This window comes from Rhinatrema bivittatum, chromosome 1 (genome assembly GCF_901001135.1).
Source record: "Rhinatrema bivittatum chromosome 1, aRhiBiv1.1, whole genome shotgun sequence".
NCBI lineage: Eukaryota > Metazoa > Chordata > Amphibia > Gymnophiona > Rhinatrematidae > Rhinatrema > Rhinatrema bivittatum.
The window spans coordinates 44171624-44194927 of record NC_042615.1 but is presented as its reverse complement, the minus strand read 5'-3'; the positions used below and the strand labels follow the sequence as shown (position 1 = coordinate 44194927).

The 23304-nt window shown below is 43.1% G+C and overlaps 1 protein-coding gene across 1 annotated transcript in view; it reads left to right on the top strand.

Moving 5' to 3' along the window:
• LOC115090581 overlaps window positions 1-23304 on the top strand; it is an 85161-nt gene that overhangs the window by 13044 nt on the left and 48813 nt on the right. Inside the window, exon 2 of the mRNA XM_029599908.1 lies at window positions 21241-21657. Coding sequence (XP_029455768.1) covers window positions 21241-21657 — 417 coding nt within the window. The remainder of the gene's footprint in view (window positions 1-21240; window positions 21658-23304) is intronic.

Below are 23304 nucleotides of genomic sequence, written 5' to 3'. Positions count from 1 at the left end.
GCGCAGGCACGTCCTCCCTCCTCCCAAGCCAGGGTCTGATTGGCTCACTTAGTACCATGTGATTCAAAATGCACCACTGGGATCCCACGGGGGGGGGAGGAGGACACTCCCGAGCGACCACAAGTGCCGCTCTCATCCTCATAGCAGCAGTGAGCGTTAGAGTTAAGGGATCCGGAGGAGTTTTGGGGAGAGAAACTGTCCTACTGCTACACTGGGACACCGTGGGGGAGGAGGAAGGACGTTTCTGAGCAAATGCAAGTGCCATCTTGTCCAGATAGCAGCGGCTGAGTTAAGGACTCGGGAGGGGGAAGGATTCAAACAGGAGGGGCAGCCATGGGAGAGGGAGGGAAGGATTCATACAGCAGGGACATTTTCTTAAGTTGTTAGATGATAATGTTTCTTATGAGACACTTTATTCTGCTTTTAAAAAATAAATAAAAGTGATTTTCTTAAGTTATCGGTTTGTTTCTTAGTGTAATTTCACCATTTCATAGGCCCCCTAGGTTTTACCCTCGACTTATCCAGGGGTGACAGATAAATCTTGATTTTGGGGCCCAGAAAGTACCCTTGACTTATACATGAGATCGACTTGTACACGAGCATATATGGTAAGCCCTTAGAAGAATTATATAAGAAGAAAAGAACCTAGGGGTGTGTGGATGAGGGGCAGGGACGGAAAAAACTAACAGCTCTTATATCTACACTCTTAAAAAAAACAAAAAAAAAACTCCCATTAAAAGCAACACATTTAAAAATAAAGCTAGCAAAAGATTCTTATGTTCTACTCTAAACAGACAGAAGTAAAGAAGTCACTTCAAAATACCCAAGCAGAATTTAGGCAGAATATCAGCAAAAGAAAGGCAAGTTTACACTTTGGCAAAGTTGAAAGCTCTCTACCAAGAGGCCACTTTCCCAGGCCTGGGGAACGTTGGATGTACTCACCCAGGGTGGGGTATACTGTCTCTCAGGGGGTAGTGTCACCTGTAAGGGCAAACCAGCTCAAGATACTTCCAAACACAATCCATAAATAGCAATGTCCACAATTCACTTGTGCTCCAAAAAAAGAGAGACATTTATTGTAACACACCAAAATAACAATAGCCTAATCATCATGTTTAAATCTCAGTCCATTTTCCTAGACACATAGCTTGTCATCTTGTTCAGATCACAAAAAAAAAAAAAAAAATCCTAAACTTTTTCAGAGCTACTCCTTGAGCTGTAAGGCTACTCCCCAAGTCTTTGAAAACCTCAGTTCAGCTCCCCTGTAGTCAGCTTTTGTAGAGGTTACTCCCAACACACACAAGTCCTGGTTAAACTATACACAACTTCTATTATTTCTCACTTTTTTCCCAGACGAGACCCAATCACATACACCATTCTCTTTATTTGCTTGATCATAGTCTCTCTTTCTCAAATTTAGCACCCAAGGAGGTCCTAGATAGATGTCTCCTTCTAGCACAGAAGTCTCCAATGATTTGGAGCTGTTTGTAGTTAAGACGCTTCCTTTCCAGAGCAGCTCCAGAGACGGGGCACCCCTTTGTCTGTTGGAGCCAGTGCTAGCCTTGAATCCTGTGATGAAACAGCTGGCTTGTATCTTTTGCCCAGGCCTGGCACGACCGGGTGTGCATACCGTGAATTTGCACGGGGCAGTACACCCGGGGAAGGTGGCAAGCTGACGGCAGCAGGAGAGACCGCGGGGCCGCCAGCAGCCGAAAAAGTAGAGAGGCTGCAAGATGCTGGCGCTTAAGCCACTGGTGGCCGTCGGAAAGGTCCGTCTTCCAGTTGCGTGTGCGCACGCACCCGCGCACACACACAGCTTCCACTCCCCCCCCCCCCCAAACAGGAAGGCCTGCGGGGCTAGTCCAAAGACTAGCCCCGCAGGCCTGGGGCCATGGTGGAGCTCATCCCACCACAGCCCAAAGACAACAGGAGGCCATGTGTGTGTCAGAACCTATGTGTTTGTGCATGTATGTGTGTCTGTGCGAGAACCTATGCATGTGTCTGTGTGAGAACCTGTGTGTATGTTTGTGTGCCGGTGAGAACCCATGTGTCACATATAGACTCTCACAGGCACACACACACACACACACACACACATAATGTATCTGAGGGAGAGGGAGCCTGTGTATGTTAGAGAGAAGGAGTATGTGAGAGAATGAATGTGTTATTGTACGCATGCATTAGAGAGAAGATAAAATGTGGGTGTCCCTATCTCCCTCAATCCATGACAATCTCAGGATGACTGGAAATCAGAAGATCTCAGGAATGGAAAGCAGATTTTTTAATCCATATTAGTTTTTATTATTGGGTGTAATTTAATAATTATGCTCTTTTGAAATATTTAATTTTTTGGGAGGAATAGAACTTTTTTTAATTATTGTATTTTTTATTCATCAGATATTTTGAAATTTTCTTGCTGTTTGGAAAATTTTGTATTTTCTCTTCATTAACTGAAATATGTATTCTTTTTATGAATATGATTTTACTATTATGATTGATGTTTTTATATTTCTTGATTTTATTATTTAATGTTTTTATGAAGAATGATAATGTTTCTGTTTTTCCATTATTGCTCTACATATGGCTTGTTGTGGGTTCCACTTCAGGTCTTCTTAGTCCGTTTCGGTTTATACTTTCTGATCTCTTTATTCTGGATTTGGTCAGGGTCTCTCTGTGTTCTGCATATGTGACTGAGGTGAGGTATTTTGCTGGTATGTAATTTCTATGTAGGGATCTATAGCAGCCTGGTTTCCTAATAAAAGTTATATTGGTGTTCTAGGGCCTGGTGTAATATGTGCAGTGTTGCCTTTTCATAGATAAGATTGTTAGGGTTGTTTTGGTAAGGGAGGTTTACTATATTGTAATGGAAATTCTGTTTATTCATGGCTTTCTGAGTGCCAAGCTCACACCCAATACACATTACAAAAAGTCTAATTCCATAGGAGTTCCAAGTGTCTTTTTTTGCAGAGTTTTGTGGTAACAGGAGTGCATGTAAATATAATAAGCATGTTGTGTTATTTCTGCCTCAGCAGACTGTACTTTTGAATGTTCTTTGTCATGTTCTTTATTGATGTGACTGCTGTCTCGAATGCCGGTATATAAAAATCGGAAATAAATAAATAAATTTAAATTTAAATAAATAAATAAATGTAAAATTTATTATAAATGCCTAATTTAATTGTGTGCGTCTGTAAAGGATGTGGGGGTGGGGTGATGTGTGTGCAAGGCTGTAAGGATTGCCAAGTGTGCCTAATACCCTTCCCTATCCATGGGGGGGGGGGAGTCAGTTTTAAAAAACATCGATTTCAGGACGCAGCTGGGCTTTATTTGATGGACTCGGGACAGACACTGAATGAATCGGGGAGGAGGGGATGGCAGCACGGTAATTTTTCGCACAGGGGCAGCAAAAAACCCCTAGCTTTCGCCTACGCCCAGCCAACCCTTCCCCCCCCCTCAGAAAAATCTCTAAGCACAAAACCTCGTCTCTTTCTTCCAGTAATTCTTGACCTCTGCAGCACTTCTCAAGTCCAAGAGAGCTAACTGAACTCTCTGAAGATCTTTCACTCCACACTTCTGTTCCTCAGTCCCACTCATAGTAGTGCTTCTGGCCAAAGCAGCAGATGTGTCCTTCCTCCCACTACTGGCCTGGACCCTCCAGAGAGTCTTTCCACCCATCGGCTCTTTCCTCATTGACTGGCCCCTTTCACAGGCCAAACGTATTATTATTCCAGGAGTAAAACTTCAGCCATTGGTCCATTTTCATGTTTTCCGCTCACACACAGCACACACTTCCCCTGGGGCTGTCCTGGAACACTATCTGGAATTTTCCCAGTTGAAGAAACAGAATAAAAAAAAAAAATAAAATAAAATAAAACACATTCTGAACATCCCATTGGAGGAAGGGGCTTACCCCCAAAGTATCTTCCCGCCAACATCCTTTGCTCAGGCTTGCCCAGACCACAACCTTCCCATTTGATAATCCGATAATCCTGCACTTTCCTACTTTTAAACTTTCAAGCACTGCACAGAATGGATCCATTTAAGCATGGAGCCCAATAAAAAATACAGAACCAGTGCACCTTTGGTTGCACCTATGCCACAAAGTTAAAATAAATGGCTCAGAAAGGATTCTTAAATTCTGAACAGAAAGAAACCCAAACTAGGCAGACTCTTATCAGCAATACAAAGCGAGCAATATTTGGCCAAGTTAAAATAAGTGTGACTTTAAACTCCAGAAGCTTATCTGAGCAGCGCCTTTCAGCCACTATATGAGCTACCTCCGGATGTGACATGGGGGGGTTGGAGACAGAGTTTCATTAGATCCCACAGATTTGGACACCACGGCCGGGGGCTGAGATCCAGGACCACATGGCTCCCTTAAAGGAAAGGCTCCAGCAGCATTGTGATGTGCACTAGCATTCCCATGCTCCCAAGGTGTGTGTGTGTGTGTGTAGCAAACTTTTCAATCAAATTGCTGACTTGCCACAAGCCAAGCTATTTGTTTTACTTATTAATGAGGTGATTTGCATGTATGTCAGCTCATCTGCATGCCCATGTTGTGCTGGCTTTTTCAGCTATAGATACAATGTTTCCCATACAGTAAAGCATTACTGTGCCTTAGTAAATGATCCCCTAATTTTTTTTTATTGGAGGGTAAATGACCCCCCTAAGTATGACCTCCTTAAGTTTAGTGATCTGAATGCAGTGAAGCAATGTGACAAGGTGATAGCTAAAGCCAGAAGAATGCTGAGCTCCCTAGAGAGAGGAATAACCGATAAGAAAAGGGAGATGATGACCATGATGCCCTTGTACGGGTGCTTGGGGAGGCCTCGCCCGGAGAACTGTGTTCAGTTCTGGAGACCGTATCTCAAAAAGGATAGAGACAGGATGGAGGCGGTCCAAAGAAGGGCAATCAAAATGGTGTGAGGTCTGTATGAGGAGAGCCTGAACGGATATAAATATGTATACCTGGGAAGAAAGGAGGTTGGAGGGGAGATATGATACAGACCTTCAGATACCTCAAACATTTTAATAGTGCACGAACTTCAAACTTTTTCTGTTTGAAAGGAACCTGTCGTGATATGAAACTCCAGTGGGAATGACTCAGAACCAGCAATAGGAACTATTTCTTCATGGAGAGGGTGGTGGATGCCTGGCATGCCCTTCCGGAAGAGATGATGAGCAGAAAAACAGTAAATGAATTAAAAAAAGGCATGGGATAAACACTGCGGATCCCTAGAGGTTAGAAATGAAGAAAAAGGTGCACCGGGGTAACAGAAGGCATGGGATTACTACCTTTAACAGAAGGCAGGGAGTGGCAGTTACTACTGTAGAGCCCCTTTGGATCTCCACTGGTTGGCCCTAGGTTCCTGTCCTTGAGTTAGTCAGCTTTGATGTGGAGATGCCATCTCTACGGCACCTCCCCCTGAGGATGGCTGAGGTTGGTAGAATCCCAATCCAGAAGGGGTGGAGGGGTAACCTAGGGTAGTGTGTGGCAGTGTAGGTTTGATTTTGGAAGAAAAAAAAAAAAAGAGGCTTTTTTCCTGGGTGCCTTATAGAATAATTTCCCGGAGAAGATACGTCGGTTAAATTGATTATAAAGGTTTCAGGAAACAGGTTAAGGCCCATCTGTTTCGAGGGTGACTAAGATGTTGTTGATGTTAATGTTTTCGTTTACTGCTTTAGGTAATAACTGCGTTTTTATTATGTGTGCTGTGCTGTAATCTTCCTAGAGCAGATATCTGGATTGTGGCAGAAAATAAAGTAGTATATATAAATAAAGAAATAAGAAGGGAGTGGTTTTGGTGTTGGTTCTAAGTTTTGCCCCCCCCCCCCCCCCCCCCCCCTGCCTAGATAAGGGAGGGTGAGACACGGCCCTGCTAGGTCTTCACTAGAGGCTGGAAGGACTAGAAACACAGAGAGAGAGTTTTGGTCCATTTGGCTAAACTTTTGTGAGATTTTGTCTTTTGAGACCTGTGCCTTCTGGGAGGTTGAAATCCCCTCTCTAGGAGTGCAGAAGGGAGATGTTTACCTCTTCACCCAGTCCAAGAGGAGGTCACAGTAACCATCAGAGGGAAGGGAGAAGATTGTTTTGTGTCCCAAGCCGATTTTAGTTCACTTGAATTGGGAAGGAAGATTTTTTTTTTTCTGCCCCTTCCTTACCCAGGACTGGAAGCGTTAAGAACTGTATCCAGCTAGAAACCTTTTTTTTCCTGGAGGGCTGAATATGGAAATGAAAAGGAATTTGAGGGAGGTCATCTGGAGGCCCCCAACGGAGTTTCCACCCCGGGAGAGCAGGACTCGGTCAGGTTGCAGCTCAGGAGTACCAGTTGGACCTCAGGTACTGTGGGAAAGGGAATGCCCGTCATGGGCCAGCCACCTTGGCACAGATATTTATTCCACCCCCATGGATGATAAACATTTTACATCTGTACTCTCCTCTGGCTGAAGAACCTAGATGTGACTGGACACTGCTTTATTTATTTATCTTAATTCTTTTTCAAACAATCATTACTAAACTTTATTTTGAACACCCATCAAATTGAGTCTGGCCTGTTTTGTCCAGTATCTGTCCCAAAAAGCCAGAGTAAAACACAACTGAAATTTGACTCCTTTTACCTTCCCCCAACTAGACAAGAACCCATCCCTTGGGACAGGAATATGGGTAATGACTGGTTTTATGGCCCTTTGGAATATAACACCTCCACAAAAAAAGGCTTACATTACCCTTAACAGAAGGCATGGTGGTAACCTGCACAGAGCAGCAGTTACTACTTTTAACAGAAGAATGGGGGTAACCTGTACAGAGTGGCAGTTACAACCTTTAACAGAAGGCATAGGGGTAACCTCACAGAACAGCAGTTACTACCCTTAACAGAAGAATGGGGTAACCTGTACAGAGTGGCAGTTACAACCTTTAACAGAAGGCATAGGGGTAACCTCACAGAGCGGCAGTTACAACCTTTAACAGAAGAATGGGGTAACCTGTACAGAGTGGCAGTTACAACCTTTAACAGAAGGCATGGTGGTAACCTGTACAGAGCGGCAGTTACAACCTTTAACAGAAGAATGGGGGTAACCTGTACAGAGTGGCAGTTACAACCTTTAACAGAAGGCATAGGGGTAACCTCACAGAGCGGCAGTTACAACCTTTAACAGAAGAATGGGGGTAACCTGTACAGAGTGGCAGTTACAACCTTTAACAGAAGGCATAGGGGTAACCTCACAGAACAGCAGTTACTACCCTTAACAGAAGAATGGGGTAACCTGTACAGAGTGGCAGTTACAACCTTTAACAGAAGGCATAGGGGTAACCTCACAGAACAGCAGTTACTACCCTTAACAGAAGAATGGGGTAACCTGTACAGAGTGGCAGTTATTACCCTTAACACTTCCAGATGTAGCATGCGTATATTCCAGCAAAAAAAACTCACTAGATTGTTTTGTTCAGTCACTTGGAGTTTATTTAAAACTCACTTCAGGAGGCAGTTTTTAATGATTTAGCTCCTGAGATAACCTCTGACCAGATTATTGACGACAATTACAGATGAGGTGATGGAAACATTTGAAAAGAGTTGGCAGCCCTTGTCCAGTACTTGGATCAGTGACTGCCGCAGCCTTAAGACAGCAGCAGGCAGGGTGAGGAGAAAAGATCAGACAAGAGCCCGAAAACCGTTATCTTCACAAACCTGCCTCTTTAACCCACGCCACCAGCAGACATGTGCACAAATGCGATACCATTTTCCTCTTACTGCTCTGCATGCTTTTTTTTTTGTGTAGATTGCCTTTAATGTTGTGCAAGCTGGTAGTCTTCAGTTTAAAAAGATGGCGAGTTTATTACATCATACGAAGGAAATGGTAATCCTGGATCCATGACCAATGTGACCATTGCTTTATGATTTGTTCATCTTTTTTTTTTTTGTGCTGCCCATGGAATTTGCTTTCAATGAAGCAGTGAAAGGGAGTCTCATCCTTCTCCTGACACATTAACTGTGCCCAGTGTCTGCAGCAGAGCCAGAAGGGTGAAGGAGTCACAGAAGAATACACTTTTTACAGTCATTGTAAAGGAAAAAAGCCTTAGAAATGAAGGCAATGAATTCAGCAAGCCAGGTTTCAGCAGGGTAAGAGGTGTGGCGTGTCCAGTATCTAGTGATGTGTAGATAACCGTAGCAAGGAACACAGGCAGTGAGGGAGAAATTTACAGCTATATTTTTAGTCTGTCCTCTTACTGTGCTAAAGTGGCACCATTAGGGAAGAATCTGTATTAACACGCACAGAAAGTACTCATCACAGACAAGGCACATTTTGGGGTTGCAAAGGTGGAGGACTGGGCCGGTAGCCTAAGAGTGGAAGTGATGACAGCCTGGGGGGAAGTGGTGAATAGGAAGGGGGTGGAGGATCAACAGCCTTTGGAATAGAGGGATGAAAGGGGCAGTGCTCTAGAGGGAAGAGGAGGAGGAGAACTGTTGGTCTACAAAGCAGCTGGGCAATGGTGAACTTCCAGCAGTGGGATGGGAGTAGAGGAGTGGAGGACAGAAGGAGGGAGATGAAAAGTGGGAGAGCAAAGGCAGATCAGCAGAAGCTGGAAGATGGGTAATGGTGGAGCTTAATGGCTCTTCCATCCTCAGTTGGCTGTGTGGGGGCTCTGCAAGTTCTGCTCTCATGAGGGGCCACGCTGTTTCCACCTTCCCTGCCTTACTGCAGCATGATCTACTTCTATCCTTTGCCAAAAAAGAATGACAACAAAGTTCACGGTCATATCCTTCCCTACTGGTTTGCAGGGGCTTTTTCTCCACTAATTCTGAAGAAGGGACAAAAGATGAAGGATTGTCAAGGGATGAAGTAGAGCAGAGGTCCCCAAACGTTTTATATGAATGGCCACATGTGACATTTCAAATCACTGAGAGGTCAGGAGGGGGGAATCCCCCTTGGGGTTTTGTTGAGTATGGGTGAGAGAGGAAGTTGGTGGACAGCGGAGGGGGTTCCCTGTGGAGTTGGGTCCTTTCAGTGATTTGAAATGCCGTGAAAGGGGATAGGGCTCTCACCGAGTTATGGCAGATAGACTGTTAGTAAAAATATTTCTAGGAAGCTGACAACCCTGCTACACTTCAAGGAACCCTACCATCTGCCTCTCTCCTTCTTTAGCATCTGCATTGGTCTCCTGGGAGAGTGGTGGAAGAGGCTAGTGGCAGGATGCTGCATTTGTGGCACACTCTCTCCTATCACAGACATAGCCCATGCAAACTTCCTCTCTACTTCCCTTTCTCTCCCTCTTTTCTTCTCAATCCTCTCACCCCCTCCCCTCCTTTCCTCCTCTCCTCACTGACACTCCTTTCCCCCTCACATTCACATCCCTCACACTCTCTTCCCTCCTCTCCTCCTCTCCTCCTCAGAAACACTGCTTTCTCCTACTCTCCTCACCCTCACTTCACTTGGAGACCCAAGGTATGCAAATCTGTCTCATGAATATTCATTGTGTTAACCCTGAAAACCCGACTGGCTAAGTGTGTTTGTAGGAGAGGGTTGGGAAACACAGATTTAGAGGTTGGAAGAGAAATGATAATGATTGTGTAGCATAAGCAGTGGATAACAGTGGAAGGGGGTGCAGAAGTAGAGAACAGGTAGACTCAGAAAGTGGATTGTGGAGGAACAGCAGCCTGCAAGGAAGAAAGGGGTGAAGGATAAGCAGGAGGTGGAAGAATAGTGAGCAATGGGAGGAAGAAGAGTGGAACATCAACAGCCTGTGGATGTGGGGAGTAGTGGCCTGTAGAGAAAAATAGTAGATGTGAAGTACTGAGGCCTGTGGGAGCGAGCATGGAGGAAGAGTGACAGTAAGGTGGGAAGGTGGAATAGCAGAGGCCTGTATGGAGGATGAAGGGTGGAGTAACTTTGAGAGTAGAGGAGTGGTATCATTGGGATGAGGGGTGGTAGAGTTCAGAGAATCCTTCTTTCTTATCAAGTCATGTTGGGACTTTGTTGGTCCTCGTTCCATTTCAGGCCACAGTGTTCCTTCTTTCCTTCCACACCAACTATTTCTATAGAAGCGCCTTCTGTCACAAGCCTAGTAAGAAGGACCATGCTGAGCTTCACTTCCCTCCTCATGTTTCCCTCCTGGTAATGTTGCCTGCCCTCCTCCTGAACCTCTTTCTGTTCTGAATGCTAGCCTTATGTTTGATGACATTTCCTATTTCATTTCAAATGAATATGCATTCTTAGAACCTGGTTGTTCTGACTCTCTGTTTCCAGATGAGCCAACTTTGCTAATGATTGCTTTGGGGTTTTCTTTAAAATGTTATCGATGCTAGAATAATATATATAATAATTTGTGTGCCTCAGTTTGGTGGAAAGTTTTACAGAATTCTGCAGTGCATCTCATTTCGAGTACCAGAATGCGTGATCATATTTCCCAGACTCTAGCTAGCCTTCACTGGCTTCTGATAGCCTGTTTGGTGAAGTATAGAGTCCTCCTTTTGATGTTTAAAGCTCTCCACAATCTTGCCCCTCCAGCCATTATGTCTTCTACAATCAGACACCGCCCCACCCACTGCCTCTGCTCCTCATCACAGATTTGGTTGAGATTCCATCACTCTCCCTTGCCCGATTAGCAATCTCTCACAAGTGGATCTTTTGTATTGCAGGCCCCACTCTCTGGGGCAGCCTTCCTGCAGCTATTGGAGTAGAGAGTGATCTTTCTTGGTTTAGGAAGAACTTAAAGATATATCTCTTTTCTCTAACCTTCCCAGATTGAGTATTGCTCGATCTTGTTAAGCTATATATTTTGTTTCTCCAAGAAATGTATAGCAATGTTGCTTTTTAGATGTTTTGGCATGTTTATGTTTTGTGTTGCATAAGGTTTTATTATGCTTTCTTGTATTTGACTGTAATCCGCTGAGCTTGGTGGATCAGCGGAATAGAAATTGTGGAAATAAATAATAAATTGTTTGCAGCCCTTATGTGAATTTGCATATTGTTTAAAGACTTGCTTGGAAGGATAGAGAAAACATTGGTCCTACTTGGAATATTACTCTACCTTCCCTTCACCCACTCACCCACCCCATCTATTGCTTTTCTTACATGGATACATAGTTTTGTAGGACACCAATCTGATTTCTTGAAGCTTTACCCAATTAGATAAAGCGGTTCCTTTTCTCAATTAAATCCCATCACCTTAAGATTTTAAATCATAGCCCTTGTTCTGTTGCAATCTGGGTTGGGACCTGATTGCCGAGGAGAGCTTGAGCCCTTGAACCATGGCACAACCCCAAGGCAAGGCTCCAAGGAATGTGCTACAGGAGGTGAGCATATCCAGGCGTGGGCTAGACAGAAGCTTAGAAGCACTTGGAGACTTGGGACAATCAGACTAGGAACATTTGGAGCCTCCACTGAACCTGCATGCACAGGAGAGAGACCTGGCAATGCAATGTTGGTCTCTGGGGTAGCCATCCAGCCACTTGAAAGCCCTTTCAGACCTACTGCTTGGGAACAGCATGTGCATCAGGACAGATGGAGGTTGAGGACAGAAGATATGGGAGAGATACCTGTTCTTATGGGAGAGATACCTGTTCTGGAGAAGGTTTTATGGGTGATGATTCAGATCAACTGAGCCAAATCATGGTGAACCTGGATGATGTGGTAGGTCTGATTGGCAAACTGAAGAGTAGTGAATCACCTGGGCAAGATGGTATACACCACAGGGCTCTGAAAAAACTAAAAACTGAAATTTCAGAACTATTAGTAAAAATTTGTACCCTATCATTAAAAGTATCTGATGTTCCTGAAGATTGGAAGATGGCCAACATAACCCCAATATTTAAAAAGGGATCCAGGGGTGATCCGGGAAACTATAGACCAGTGAGCCTGACTTTAGTGCTGGGAAAAATCGTGGAAACTGTTATATAGAATAAAATCACAAAGCATTTAGATAGACATGGTTTGATGGGACACAGCCAGCATGGATTTACCCAAGGGAAGTCTTGCCTCATAAATCTCCTGCTTTTTTTGAAGGGGTGAATAAACATATGGACATAGGTGAACTGATAGATGTGGTGTATTTGGATTTTCAGAAGTCGTTCGAAAAAAAAGACCCACATGAAAGGCTTCTGAGAAAACTACAAAGTCATGGGTAGAAGGTGATGTCCTTTTGTGGATTGCAAGTTGATTAAAAGACAGGAAACAGAGAGTAGGATTAAATGGTCAATTTTTACAGTGGAAAAAGGTAAACATTGGAATGCCTCAGGGATCTGTACTTGGACAGGTGCTTTTTAATACATTTATAAATGATCTGGATAGGGGTACAATGAGTGAGGTGATAAAATTATGCAGAGTAATTAAATCTCAAGCATATTGTGATGTATTGCAGGAGGGTCTTGTGAGAATGGAAGACTGGGCTTCCAAATGGCAGATAAAATTTAACGTGGATATATCAGTTTTATGTATCATTTATTTGTTTTTTAGTAAGTGGTCGCACTTGCACTACAGCTTCTCAGTTGATATGTATTAATCTTGTTCTACAATTATGTATGTTAATTTTGTAAACCATTGATCTTGATGTGGAATGACGGTATATAAAATGTCTAAATAAATAAACCACAACGATTGCACGCACACATTTCCAAACACAGAAACAAAGAGAAATGGGGGGAAAAAAAATCCCTCCCAAGATGAAAATTTGTGGCCTGTACTGGAAAAAGTTGATACGCTCATTAAACTCCCTTATAAAACTTTATGTAGCATACCATTTACAGAGTTTGATCATCTAAATCTGTCAGAAGTATTTAATAAAGGCAAGACTTCCAAGCTTTACTCCATCCTGGTGGCTAACTCCTTTAAGGATGAGGAGAAATTCAAGAAAACTTGGGAAAATTATATTAGAGTCAAATTAAGACAAGGATTGTTCAGGAGTTTTAATGGGCTACGGCAGGATAATTCTATTAGCAATAATTCCCAAGAGAATGGCTTTAAATTGACATGTAGATGGTACTAAACCCTACTGAAATTGAAAAACATGCGCATTGGGTCATTTGATGTTTGCTGGCAAAACTGCAGCAAGAAGGGCACCGTGTGTAAATGTTTAGAAATCATAGGAATATAAGAACATAAGAATTGCCTTCCTGGGTCAGACTGAGGGGTCACTGCCGCTGGGCCGGGGGATCGCATGCCGGCAGTTGGCCAGCGCGCGCAAGTTACGCCTGCCTCTGGCAGGCGTAACTTGTGAAATAAAGTACGGGGTTGGTTTTTTACGGGCTGGGGGCGGGACAGGTAGGGAAAGGGAGGGGAAGGTGGGGGAGGCGGAAAGGAAAGTTCTCTCCGAGGCCGCTCCGAAATCGCATACCTTTTAAAATCTGCCCCTAACCTCTTAGTCATTCCATTCCCTTCATCATGTTGGTTGCACTTCTCTGTACCTTCTGCAAAGCAAATATCTCTTTATTGCGATGCAGCTATCAGAACTGCATACAGTACTCCAGGAGTTGCCTCACCATGGAGCAATGCAGAGACAGTATGGTATCCTCCATTTTATTCTCCATTTCCTTCCTAATAATTCCTAACATTCTGTTTGCTTTTTTGACTGCAGCTGCAAATCAAGCTTAGGATTTCAAAGTATTGAACGCTTAATAAATTTATATTAACATAAGAAAATAGAAGAGAACTGGGTACCAGAAAAAAGTGCCCGTGAGTCCTGTCATCTGCATAAGAGACATTAAGCAGTTCAATACTAAAAAGGTGAATTTTAAAAGCCGGGTGTGTGTCTATATGGGGAAATATGCATGCAGATAGGACATGCTCATGTCCACCCAATTTTAAAAACCGCCTACTTGCGCACACATCTCTCAATATGCCAATGTCTCACTTGGAACAAAAAAGGGGCGTGGTGTGGGCAAGGAATGGGCGTTCCAGGGCAGGGCCCAAAAAATGCACACAAATATATGACTGGGCACATGTGCAGGTCCAGTGCCGCGTAGCTTTCCTTCTGCTGTGGAAGAGGTGTAAGTTTAAGAAAAAACAACTGGCATCCTTCCGTGGTTTAAGTGATCTGGGGTAAGTGGAGGGAGTACAGGCTAAAGAGGACCCAGCTCTAGACTGGGCAAACTGGTGGACGAATTCCACTTGCACAGCTCAAACCCCAAGATCTACGACTGTGCGCACCCAGTTGCAAAATATGGTGCACCCATATGCGCGCCCAGGCTATTTTATAACTTACGTGCGTATGTGCACATATGTTACAAGATTGCTGTGCCCTGGGGCGTGCACCAATGCACATGAGTCTATGTGTACCCGCCCGTCCCTCTGAAAGTTACCATCCCTGTATGCATTTATTTGGAAGAGTTGGAAAATCTCACTGTATGTTTATGAACCTTAAATCTGGGAATGAAGTTAAGAAAATAACATCAGTTTTTGAACCTCACTCTTGGCAGGCTGCTGCTATCTTGAGTTTAATTGTGTGGGTAAATGACTAAATCTTAGAGGGGAAAAGAATTCTAAACAGTGAGTTAAGCACCTGAGATTCACTGCCTCATCTGTAAGACCCGGTTAGTAGAGAATCCCTGAGCCATGGTAGGAGCTGATCCTAATCAGTTGCTAAACTTAGTCACTGGGGGTGCTAGAAATTTTGGGGTCAATTTTCAAAGAAGCGCGTGGCTGTCTATGTGCGCGCGGTTCTAGGAACGCACACGCGGACGCGCCAATTTTATAACATGCGCGCGTGGGCACATGCATATTATAAAATCTGACGGCCACGAGCGCATGTGCGGGCAGTGCATGCAGGGGTTGAATTTTCACTAAATATGCGCAGTGATGCAATCAGACCTCCGTCAATTCCCTCCCGGTCTGGTCCAAATGTTTTATTTTATTACTTACTGCTCCTCTAGAGCAGCAGTAATCTCCACGCGTTGGCCAGCTGGCAGCATGCGCTTCCCCGGGACAGCATTGAATGGCACTTCGCGGCCCCCTGGCCAGCCCCTTTGGAGAAACCCGGCACTTGTGTGCATACTGGGGTTTATGCATGAGTCTGGACCCATTATATAATGCGTGCAGCGCACGCAAGACCCGACCACGCTCGTAAATCCCAGTATTTGTGCACAGGCCTTTGAAAATGTACTTGATTGTGAATAAGGGAAGGAAAAGGAAGAGGTGAATAATAGAGATGTGCAGCAGGGATGGATTTGTCCCATTTGGTATTCTTATTCGTGGGGAGCAAAATCCGTTGCATCCGTTCTCGGGGGACCCAGATCCGTTTATTAGTTACGTATGTATTCATTTCCCAAAAAAAAAACCCCGTCCCAACCCTTTAAATTTAATTAACTACAACCCCCCATCCTCCTGACCCCCCCCCAAGACTTACCAAAAGTCCCTGGTGGTCCAGTGGGGGTCCTGGCGCGATCTCCTGCACTCGGGCTGTCGCCTGCCGGTATTCAAAATGGTGCCGATAGCCTTTGCCCTCACTATGTCACAGGGGCTACTGGTGCCATTGGTCAGCCCCTGTCACATGGTAGGAGCAATGGACGGCCGGCGCCATCTTGTGCTCCTACCATGTGACAGGGGCCGACCAATGGCACCGGTAGCCCCTGTGACATAGTGAGGGCAAAGGCTATCGGCGCCATTTTGAATACCGGCAGCCGACAGCCCGAGTGCAGGAGATCACTCCAGGACCCCCGCTAGCCCACCAGGGACTTTTTGTAAGTCTAGGGGGGGGTCAGGAGGGTGGGGGGTTTATTCGTTAGATACATTGTATTCATGGGGGTTCGCTATACGTTTCGTGACCCCACGAATACAACGAATAGGGACATATACGTTGTGGATTGCCAATACGTCGAAAACAAATGCACACCCCTAGTGAATAACCCCTCATCAGAACTGTGAACAGAAAGTGCTATAACTTATCAAATGAGTCTTGAATCCAATGTATTGATTCAGTCCATTATTTTTTCATTTAAGTAAATTAATGTTTTCAGTCCCATGTCCTTCTCTGTAAACCGTTATGATGGTAAATAACTTAATGACGGTATAGAAAAGATTTTAAATAAATAAATATTGGTTGAAATTTTTAAGTTGTCCTTAATGATTGATAGATAGGTCAGAACATGAGCGTCCTGATTCGGCAAACTGCAGTCCTATGGGTGTGTTGGTGGAGAGGTCAGATGTATAAATGGAAATTTTCAAGCACAATTTACCTTTTATATGGCTATTTGCCCAAGTAAAAGAGCAGTTTGAAAAGTGATCACCCTGTATGCAGGTAAAACTGTGCATGCAGGAGATCTGTCTCCTACCTTACTCCTCTCCCCTGGAATAAACGTCCCTCAGAGGTAGGCCTTATTGACGATTACCTTCATTTTTGTAAGCAGCTTAAAGCATGGCTCTTTTCATCAGCCTTCGACCAAGAAATCTTAGCCCTGACTTTTTACCATTGAACTAAGGGAGGGATTAGGCTGTTTTTGACAGGCCAGGTTTGTTTTTTTCTGTCTGTAGTGCTGTGTCCTACGGTATGTACTATCAGACTAATAAGTTCACTATATTTTATGGCTTTGATTTCGGAACTGAATGTAATTAGTGTCTTTCTTGTGTGTAGGTATAGGGTGGGCTTGGCCTAGAACAGAGCCATAGTGCTCTAGCATGGGTCGACAGTTCCTTATGTTACTTTTTTTTTATTTTTTTAATTGATTGTCTTATTTTTATCATGAACTGTTTGGGATTTTTAAAATATTTTCACTTTAATATTTTGTATTTTGCATTTCAAACGGTTTTCCAGTAATAAGCGGAGTATAAATCAGATAATTTCTTTATTTAATTAATACATAAATAAATGTTATGATATTGGATTATCTCCATTGCTTGACATTTCATTTCTGATGTAATGGTGATCCTTACCGAATCGTTAGCTTCTTATTAGATTAGGTTTTGATGCCTAATTTTTCTTGCTGTGTTATTTCGATTCATGATTAATTTGTCTTTGTATGTCATTCAGTGTTGTTGTGAATTGTGTAGTCTTATACCCTAAACACCTTTAGCAATATGTTGTGTAACAAATATTTTAAATACTTTTTTGTGAGGGGTAGGGTTAAGCCAGGGGAGGGTAGCTTTGCATTTTCAAGCCAACGTGTGCTGTTTCGCAGAAAAAGCAGGTACAAATCTCTTACATGCACCTTTTCCCATGGGAATTTTCAGATGCAACGTACACATGTATTTTTCTTTAGAGAACTGGTGCAAAATCCATGGGCACAAATATGCACAGACTTTGCCACAAGTCACATAGTTTTAGAAATTGCCACCTTAAAAGTGAATTTTCAAAAGGTGGAAAAATGACTACATAGCATATATGCTATTTTATAAACTTCAAAACATACATGTGTAAATAAGGGTTCAGATATAAAAAGGAGCATTCCAGGGTAGGGCCCACATTTGTGTGTGCAAGTTGCTATTTTATAAGAGAATTACACGTGTAGATTTGGCAAATTATTCATATATATTTATACCTGCTCGTTATCTGGTGTAAGTGATATTGAACATGTTTATTGTGATGTACTGACTGGGTGTGAGGTCTGGGTCAACTGGGAGCAGCTCAGACTGAAGAACCAGTAGGGTCTCGATGGGCCGGGCATACTGGTGGAGGAATCAGAAAACGAGTTAATTTATTCCGCGCACACATTAGAAAATTTGCTGACTTACACACGTAAATAGGGATTTGCTCAGTTAAGTCCTTCTTAAATTTCACAGGTAAAATCTCCATGCCTGCAATGTCAAAATAGAAGGCAAAAATACACGTTTATTGCACTACAATTTGGATTTGCAGAATATAACATTTTAAAATAAAATAAATAAGTAAATAAATACAGTAGTTCAGCACCACTTAGCCGAACAAGTCTCACAAAGTGCTACTTATTCAGATAAATGAGCACTCTGCGAGACTTATTTGACTATCTTTCTTAACTGGACAGGTAGCACTTGATGAGACTTATCTAGCAAACATATTTCTATATTCGTGCCTATCTTTACATTTGCACAAATGTTGTAGACTAGATGTACACATATTTTAGAACCCAAGTTGTAGATCTGCGCGGCCATATATGGGCTCATGCACAGCTCTTTGAAACTTATCCTCTTAGGGGTGAATTTTAAAACCGATGCACACCCTAAAAAGTGCAGATGTGCGTACATCTATCACTTGTGCGTGGCCGACCTACTTTATAAACCTCGCACTTACACGCACGGGTACTGGTATCATGCGAATATGCACGCTTGAAAAAGGGGCGGGGCCTGAGCTTTCTGGGGTGGGATCAGCATTTACGTGCATATCTTCCAATTTAATAACCAGCACAAGCCACGTGCATACGGCTGATACCTGCGCCCATTTACTCCTGAGTAAGTCAAACTAACACTCTTTATTGCCAATTTTTGCCTGAGTGAAGGGTCTGGGTAAACTGGGGCGAGTGCAGGCTGAATAACCAGAGGGGTTTTGATGACCTAGAGATTGACTGGGAAAACTGGTGGACTCATTTGTAAAACTGGCTTACTCCTGCATTTGCATATGTAAGAAAATTGCCCCACATGCGAATGTACAAGCCATTTCCTAAGGAAAATGTGTGTTAAGCAGATGCTCGTACAAGTACTTAAAAGTAGGAGCACACGTGCACGCTGGGGTGTATTTTATAACAAGCACAGATGATATAAAATGCTAGTGCAGGGGCACTCACGCTCTCATATGTGCTCATGTGGGTGCGCATGCAGTCGTTGTTACTGGTGTATTGCGGTAATTCATTCTTGTATGGAGGACCTGTTTAGTCTCCCTCACAAATCACGTCATAGGATATTTCTTACACTGGAGCAGGCACACCCACTACATTACTAGATTTTCAGATGAACAATCCATGCACTTCTGTCATTTTGTGATGTGATACAGAGGTAATAGATTGCATCTCTCTCTCTCTCTCTATATATATATATCTATATCTATATCTATCTATATATATATATAATTTTGTGGCCTGTACTGTGCTAAAATAGGAAGCACATGTAGTGGGCCAAAATTGCACTTACTGGCAAGGATAGGCAACTTCCAGTCTTCATGGACCCCAATCCTCTCAGGATGCTTTTCGCTGTTTGATGTATATGGCATCTGATGTACATGTTTTTGTATTTTGATGATACTGAGGGTAATTTTCAAAGGCATTTTAGTGAGAAAAGCAGTTCTTTTCCTGAGGAAATGGCTGTTATAAAATTGTCTACCCAATATGCCAGTAAACCTATGCACGCACATCATGTTTTACATGGAAGTTTACCTGGACTAAGCTGAGATGGTCCCGGGAGAGGGATTAAGGAGGGATTTGCAATTTTGTACATACTTTTACATTTTGCATTCACTGCACATTTTTTTTTTTTTTTTGCAAAATTTAGCAGGTGTGTCGGTAGTTTCAATGGGATAATCTTCAAAAGGGAAAGTATACTCGTGCACATATGCATATGTGTATACTTTCTTTTTTCAAAATTGGTATAACTTTTGCATGAATTTCCCATCTGATTTTTGCAGGCTCCTACAAAATTACCCCATAATATAAGCTTCCTTCAGACCTTTTCTGGAGGAGGATTAGATATAAATTGAAAATGTAATGTAATATAATGTAATCCATGATGAATATGCATGAAATAGATTTGCATGCACAGTATACAAATTTATCTGACGCATATTCATTAGGAATGTCCTGAGAATACATGCAGATTGATGTCCACAGGGACTGAATATTGTCTACCCCAGCTTACCAGGCATCTCTCAATTGCACATAGTGAATAAGAACCACCTTTCTGCACCAGATGAACAGGAATAAATCTTAGCAATACAGAGAGGCTAGCAGATCAACATGGTTGACTGTTAATGGCCACAATCTACTGGGCCCTGTAGGCTAGTTATTTTTTTAAATTGGATTGTACATTTGCTTTTAAGTGTAGTGGAGTAAATCGCATTGGAAAATATATATGGCAGGGGTGTGGGGGAGTCCGAGAGGAGGAAGCCAACCCAGAACTGGATCAGCCTGACCTGAAAGAATGGAACCAGCTGGTTGACCCCACATCTGGGCTGAGCGTAATGAACATCTGCAGGTTGTGACAAGGAAAACCCAGCTCCAGCATCACTCCCAGAGCCTGCTTCTCTTGTCTCAATATTCAGACTGTTAAATTTTGATTATTTTATGCAGATTTCCATACCCATGTGTGTATTGTGAAGGAAGCATGATGGTTTTAAGAAGAAGAAAGATCATGGGATGGTTGGAGCATTTCATCTAATGGACAAATGTGCATGAAACTGCCCTGTCACAGGTGGCACAACAGTGAAGGCTGTAAAAGAGAGTAAAGCTAATCTGTCCCGTAGTCTCCTAATGCTGAAGAGTTTCTATTATTGGTGCAGTGCTAATGTTAAACTGAAAATCAATTTGCTCTTAGTGTTCCTTAGCATTATCTATTAGAAATTATGTATCACTAAGCAAAGCTAATAATAGGTCCCTTCATTATTTTAGTGTATTCTCCTAGCAGCTTTTTCCTTTGCTTTTCTAGGCAGATGACTGTTCTGTAGCAACTCAAATGTTTCTTCTTAAAAAAAAAAAAACCAACCCTTAGTCTTAAGTAACATCTGTAAGAGGTTTCTCAGCCCGCTGCTGGTGGTGACGTGACATGCACATGCACACTACTAAGGAATGCTGAAGACACATCCATAAGCCAGCTAGGAAACAAGACAATGTACAATGAGGCTCTGTCATGGATGGGCCGTTATACAGCTCGATCTGTTCACACAGCAGGGCCAGTGGGAGATCTAAGAGAACTTGTGGACTCTGGGCAACTGGTTTAAAAATGATTATTGCCATGCACAGGAACTATATTGAACAATGTAGGGAAATGCATCACCGCAGGACAGAACCAAATATCTCCTAAGCTGTACCAGATTCATTTCTGTGTGGCATGATAAAAAAAAAAAATGCTACATTCTCCAGAGACATTTGACCATTTACACAGCTCAGGAATTTTGCAGAACTAAATCCTGTCGGATCCAGACACATTCCATTATTGTAAGACAGCGACATTTAGGTAACCATAATAATTTAATGAATCTCTTGCCTTTTCCTTTTCCTAACAAAGATACAATGAGGCAATGTACAAGTAAAAAAAACATCTATGCAATGGATTACATCTGAATACAACCACAATCAGCTGTAACTATTACTTTCCTTCTTTTCAGTTTGATTTTTTTTTTTATTTCCTTTTTAGGTTGCTTGATTGGAATAAAGAATATCAGATGCTCTGCCAGCGAAAGTGAAATAAATCCAAATAATGAGGAAACCACCACCAGCAGCTCTGTGTCTGGAAAAGAGAGTCCGGATATCGTGAACACCCCAAAGCTACCGGATGCACATACAACAAAAAGCCCAGACGCAACGTCTGCCGTGCCTGATACAACACTTAGTGGAAAGAGCAATGGCTCCGAACATGGTGATGAGAGCTCTGTAGCAAATGCAACACATCCAGACACCAACTTATCTAACGAAACACCTGCTCAGGGCAGTAATTCTACAAAAGTGGATGCCACAACCTCAGGCGCACACGTTTTACATTCACGTCTACCCCCCGTTTCCTCTTTGGGAACCACTCCCTCGTTAACTGCCAACCAGGCCTCATTCACAACAAGTAATGAGCTCTATTTCATTAAAATGTCTTTTTTTTCTCTCTCTCTCACTCTCTCGAATAGCAAAGTGGAAATCTTTTAGGATGTTGAATTTCTAGACGCAATGATTTTTTTCCTAAGGTTCATTTTCCTTTCCAGCTGAGACACTGGATGCAAAAAAAGTCTTGGCCATGAAAAATTGCTACAATAAGGGGTAGATTTTAAAAGAAGCGCGCATGGCCTACCATTTGCACGAGCTACCTGGCGCACGCACATGTACGCCCGATTTTATAACATGCGCGCGCAGGCACGCGCATGTTATAAAATCGGGGGTCGGTGCATGCAAGGGGGTGCACAATTATGCATCTTGCGCACGCCGAGCCGCACTGCCTTCCCCCGTTCCCTTCCCCCTAACCTGACTTTCCCACCCCTTCCCTTAACCTTCCCCCCCTAGCCCTGCTCTAACCCCCTCCCTGTCCTTTGTTTTACCTTTTGTGCCTGCCTCTAGGCAGGCGCAAGTTGCATGCACCGGCAGGCTGCCGACACGCAATACTCTGACAGAGCAGCAATGGCCACTCCGGGTCTTACACGCTTCCCTGGGCTTTATGGGGTAGATTTTAAAAAATTGCGCGATCGCGTACTTTTGTTCGCATGTAAGCTAAACCACTGGAAGCCAAGAGTACAACTTTGCCTACATACATATATTAAGGTTGTGCACAGAAAATAATTTTTGGTTTGATTGCCATTTTTAAAATTTGTTTTGGATCCAAGTTTATTGGTTTCATTAGTTATGTCATTTCATCTGTTTCCATTATAATTAATGGTGGAAGCTATGCATCCTATTTTGGACTCTTAACATTGGAGTTTTGTATCCAATTTTATTGAAACTTGCAGGCAGGCATCAGTATGCAGAGGGAACAGTTCTCCAAGAAATCAAGAGTAGAGAAAAGTGCCACCAAAAGTTGCATAAATAGCCCAAGGCACCATGTGAGGGGCAAAGCATCACAAACAGTGGCTTTCAGCACCTGGTATAGCAGAACAGCGCTGGAAGTGCCGGGGGTGCGGTTGGTCTGGGGCAGTGGGATGGAGGGGCGGACAGGGAGCCTTTTATTACAATAGTGACCAAAAGTGTAGCAGGAGGTCGGGGCAATTTGAGATTCCCCCCTCCCCTGACACATTTTACTTTTTGGAGGGGGTTTGCTCTGCTCGACCCGTTGAAGCTAATGTACACATAATGGGGTAGGGGTGGATATTGGGCCACTGGCCCATAAATGACCTTTTTAAACATTTTTATTATGCTACTAACCCCGATATCTTATGATTGGGCCACACAAGGCCTGATAACTGAAAAATCTAAATGGCTATATTCAAACATAGCTGGTTAGGTTTTTAAGTTATTCAACTACCTATAACCAGATAATTTTAGTCTAGTATATTCAGCGGGATGTTTATATAGCTGAATAATATACCTGCTTAAAGTTATACGATTACATGTAGCATCATATGGTGCAGACATCCAGGCCACTGGTGCCATTTTTAAATCTACGGAAGGCAGGGCAGGAGTGAGTGAATGAGCATCGCTCCTGCCCTTTGGATTTTGCAGCCGTATAGATGGGGGTAAGTTGGAGCCGGCACCAGAAATGATGGACAGGACAGAAGTGAGGGCTGGA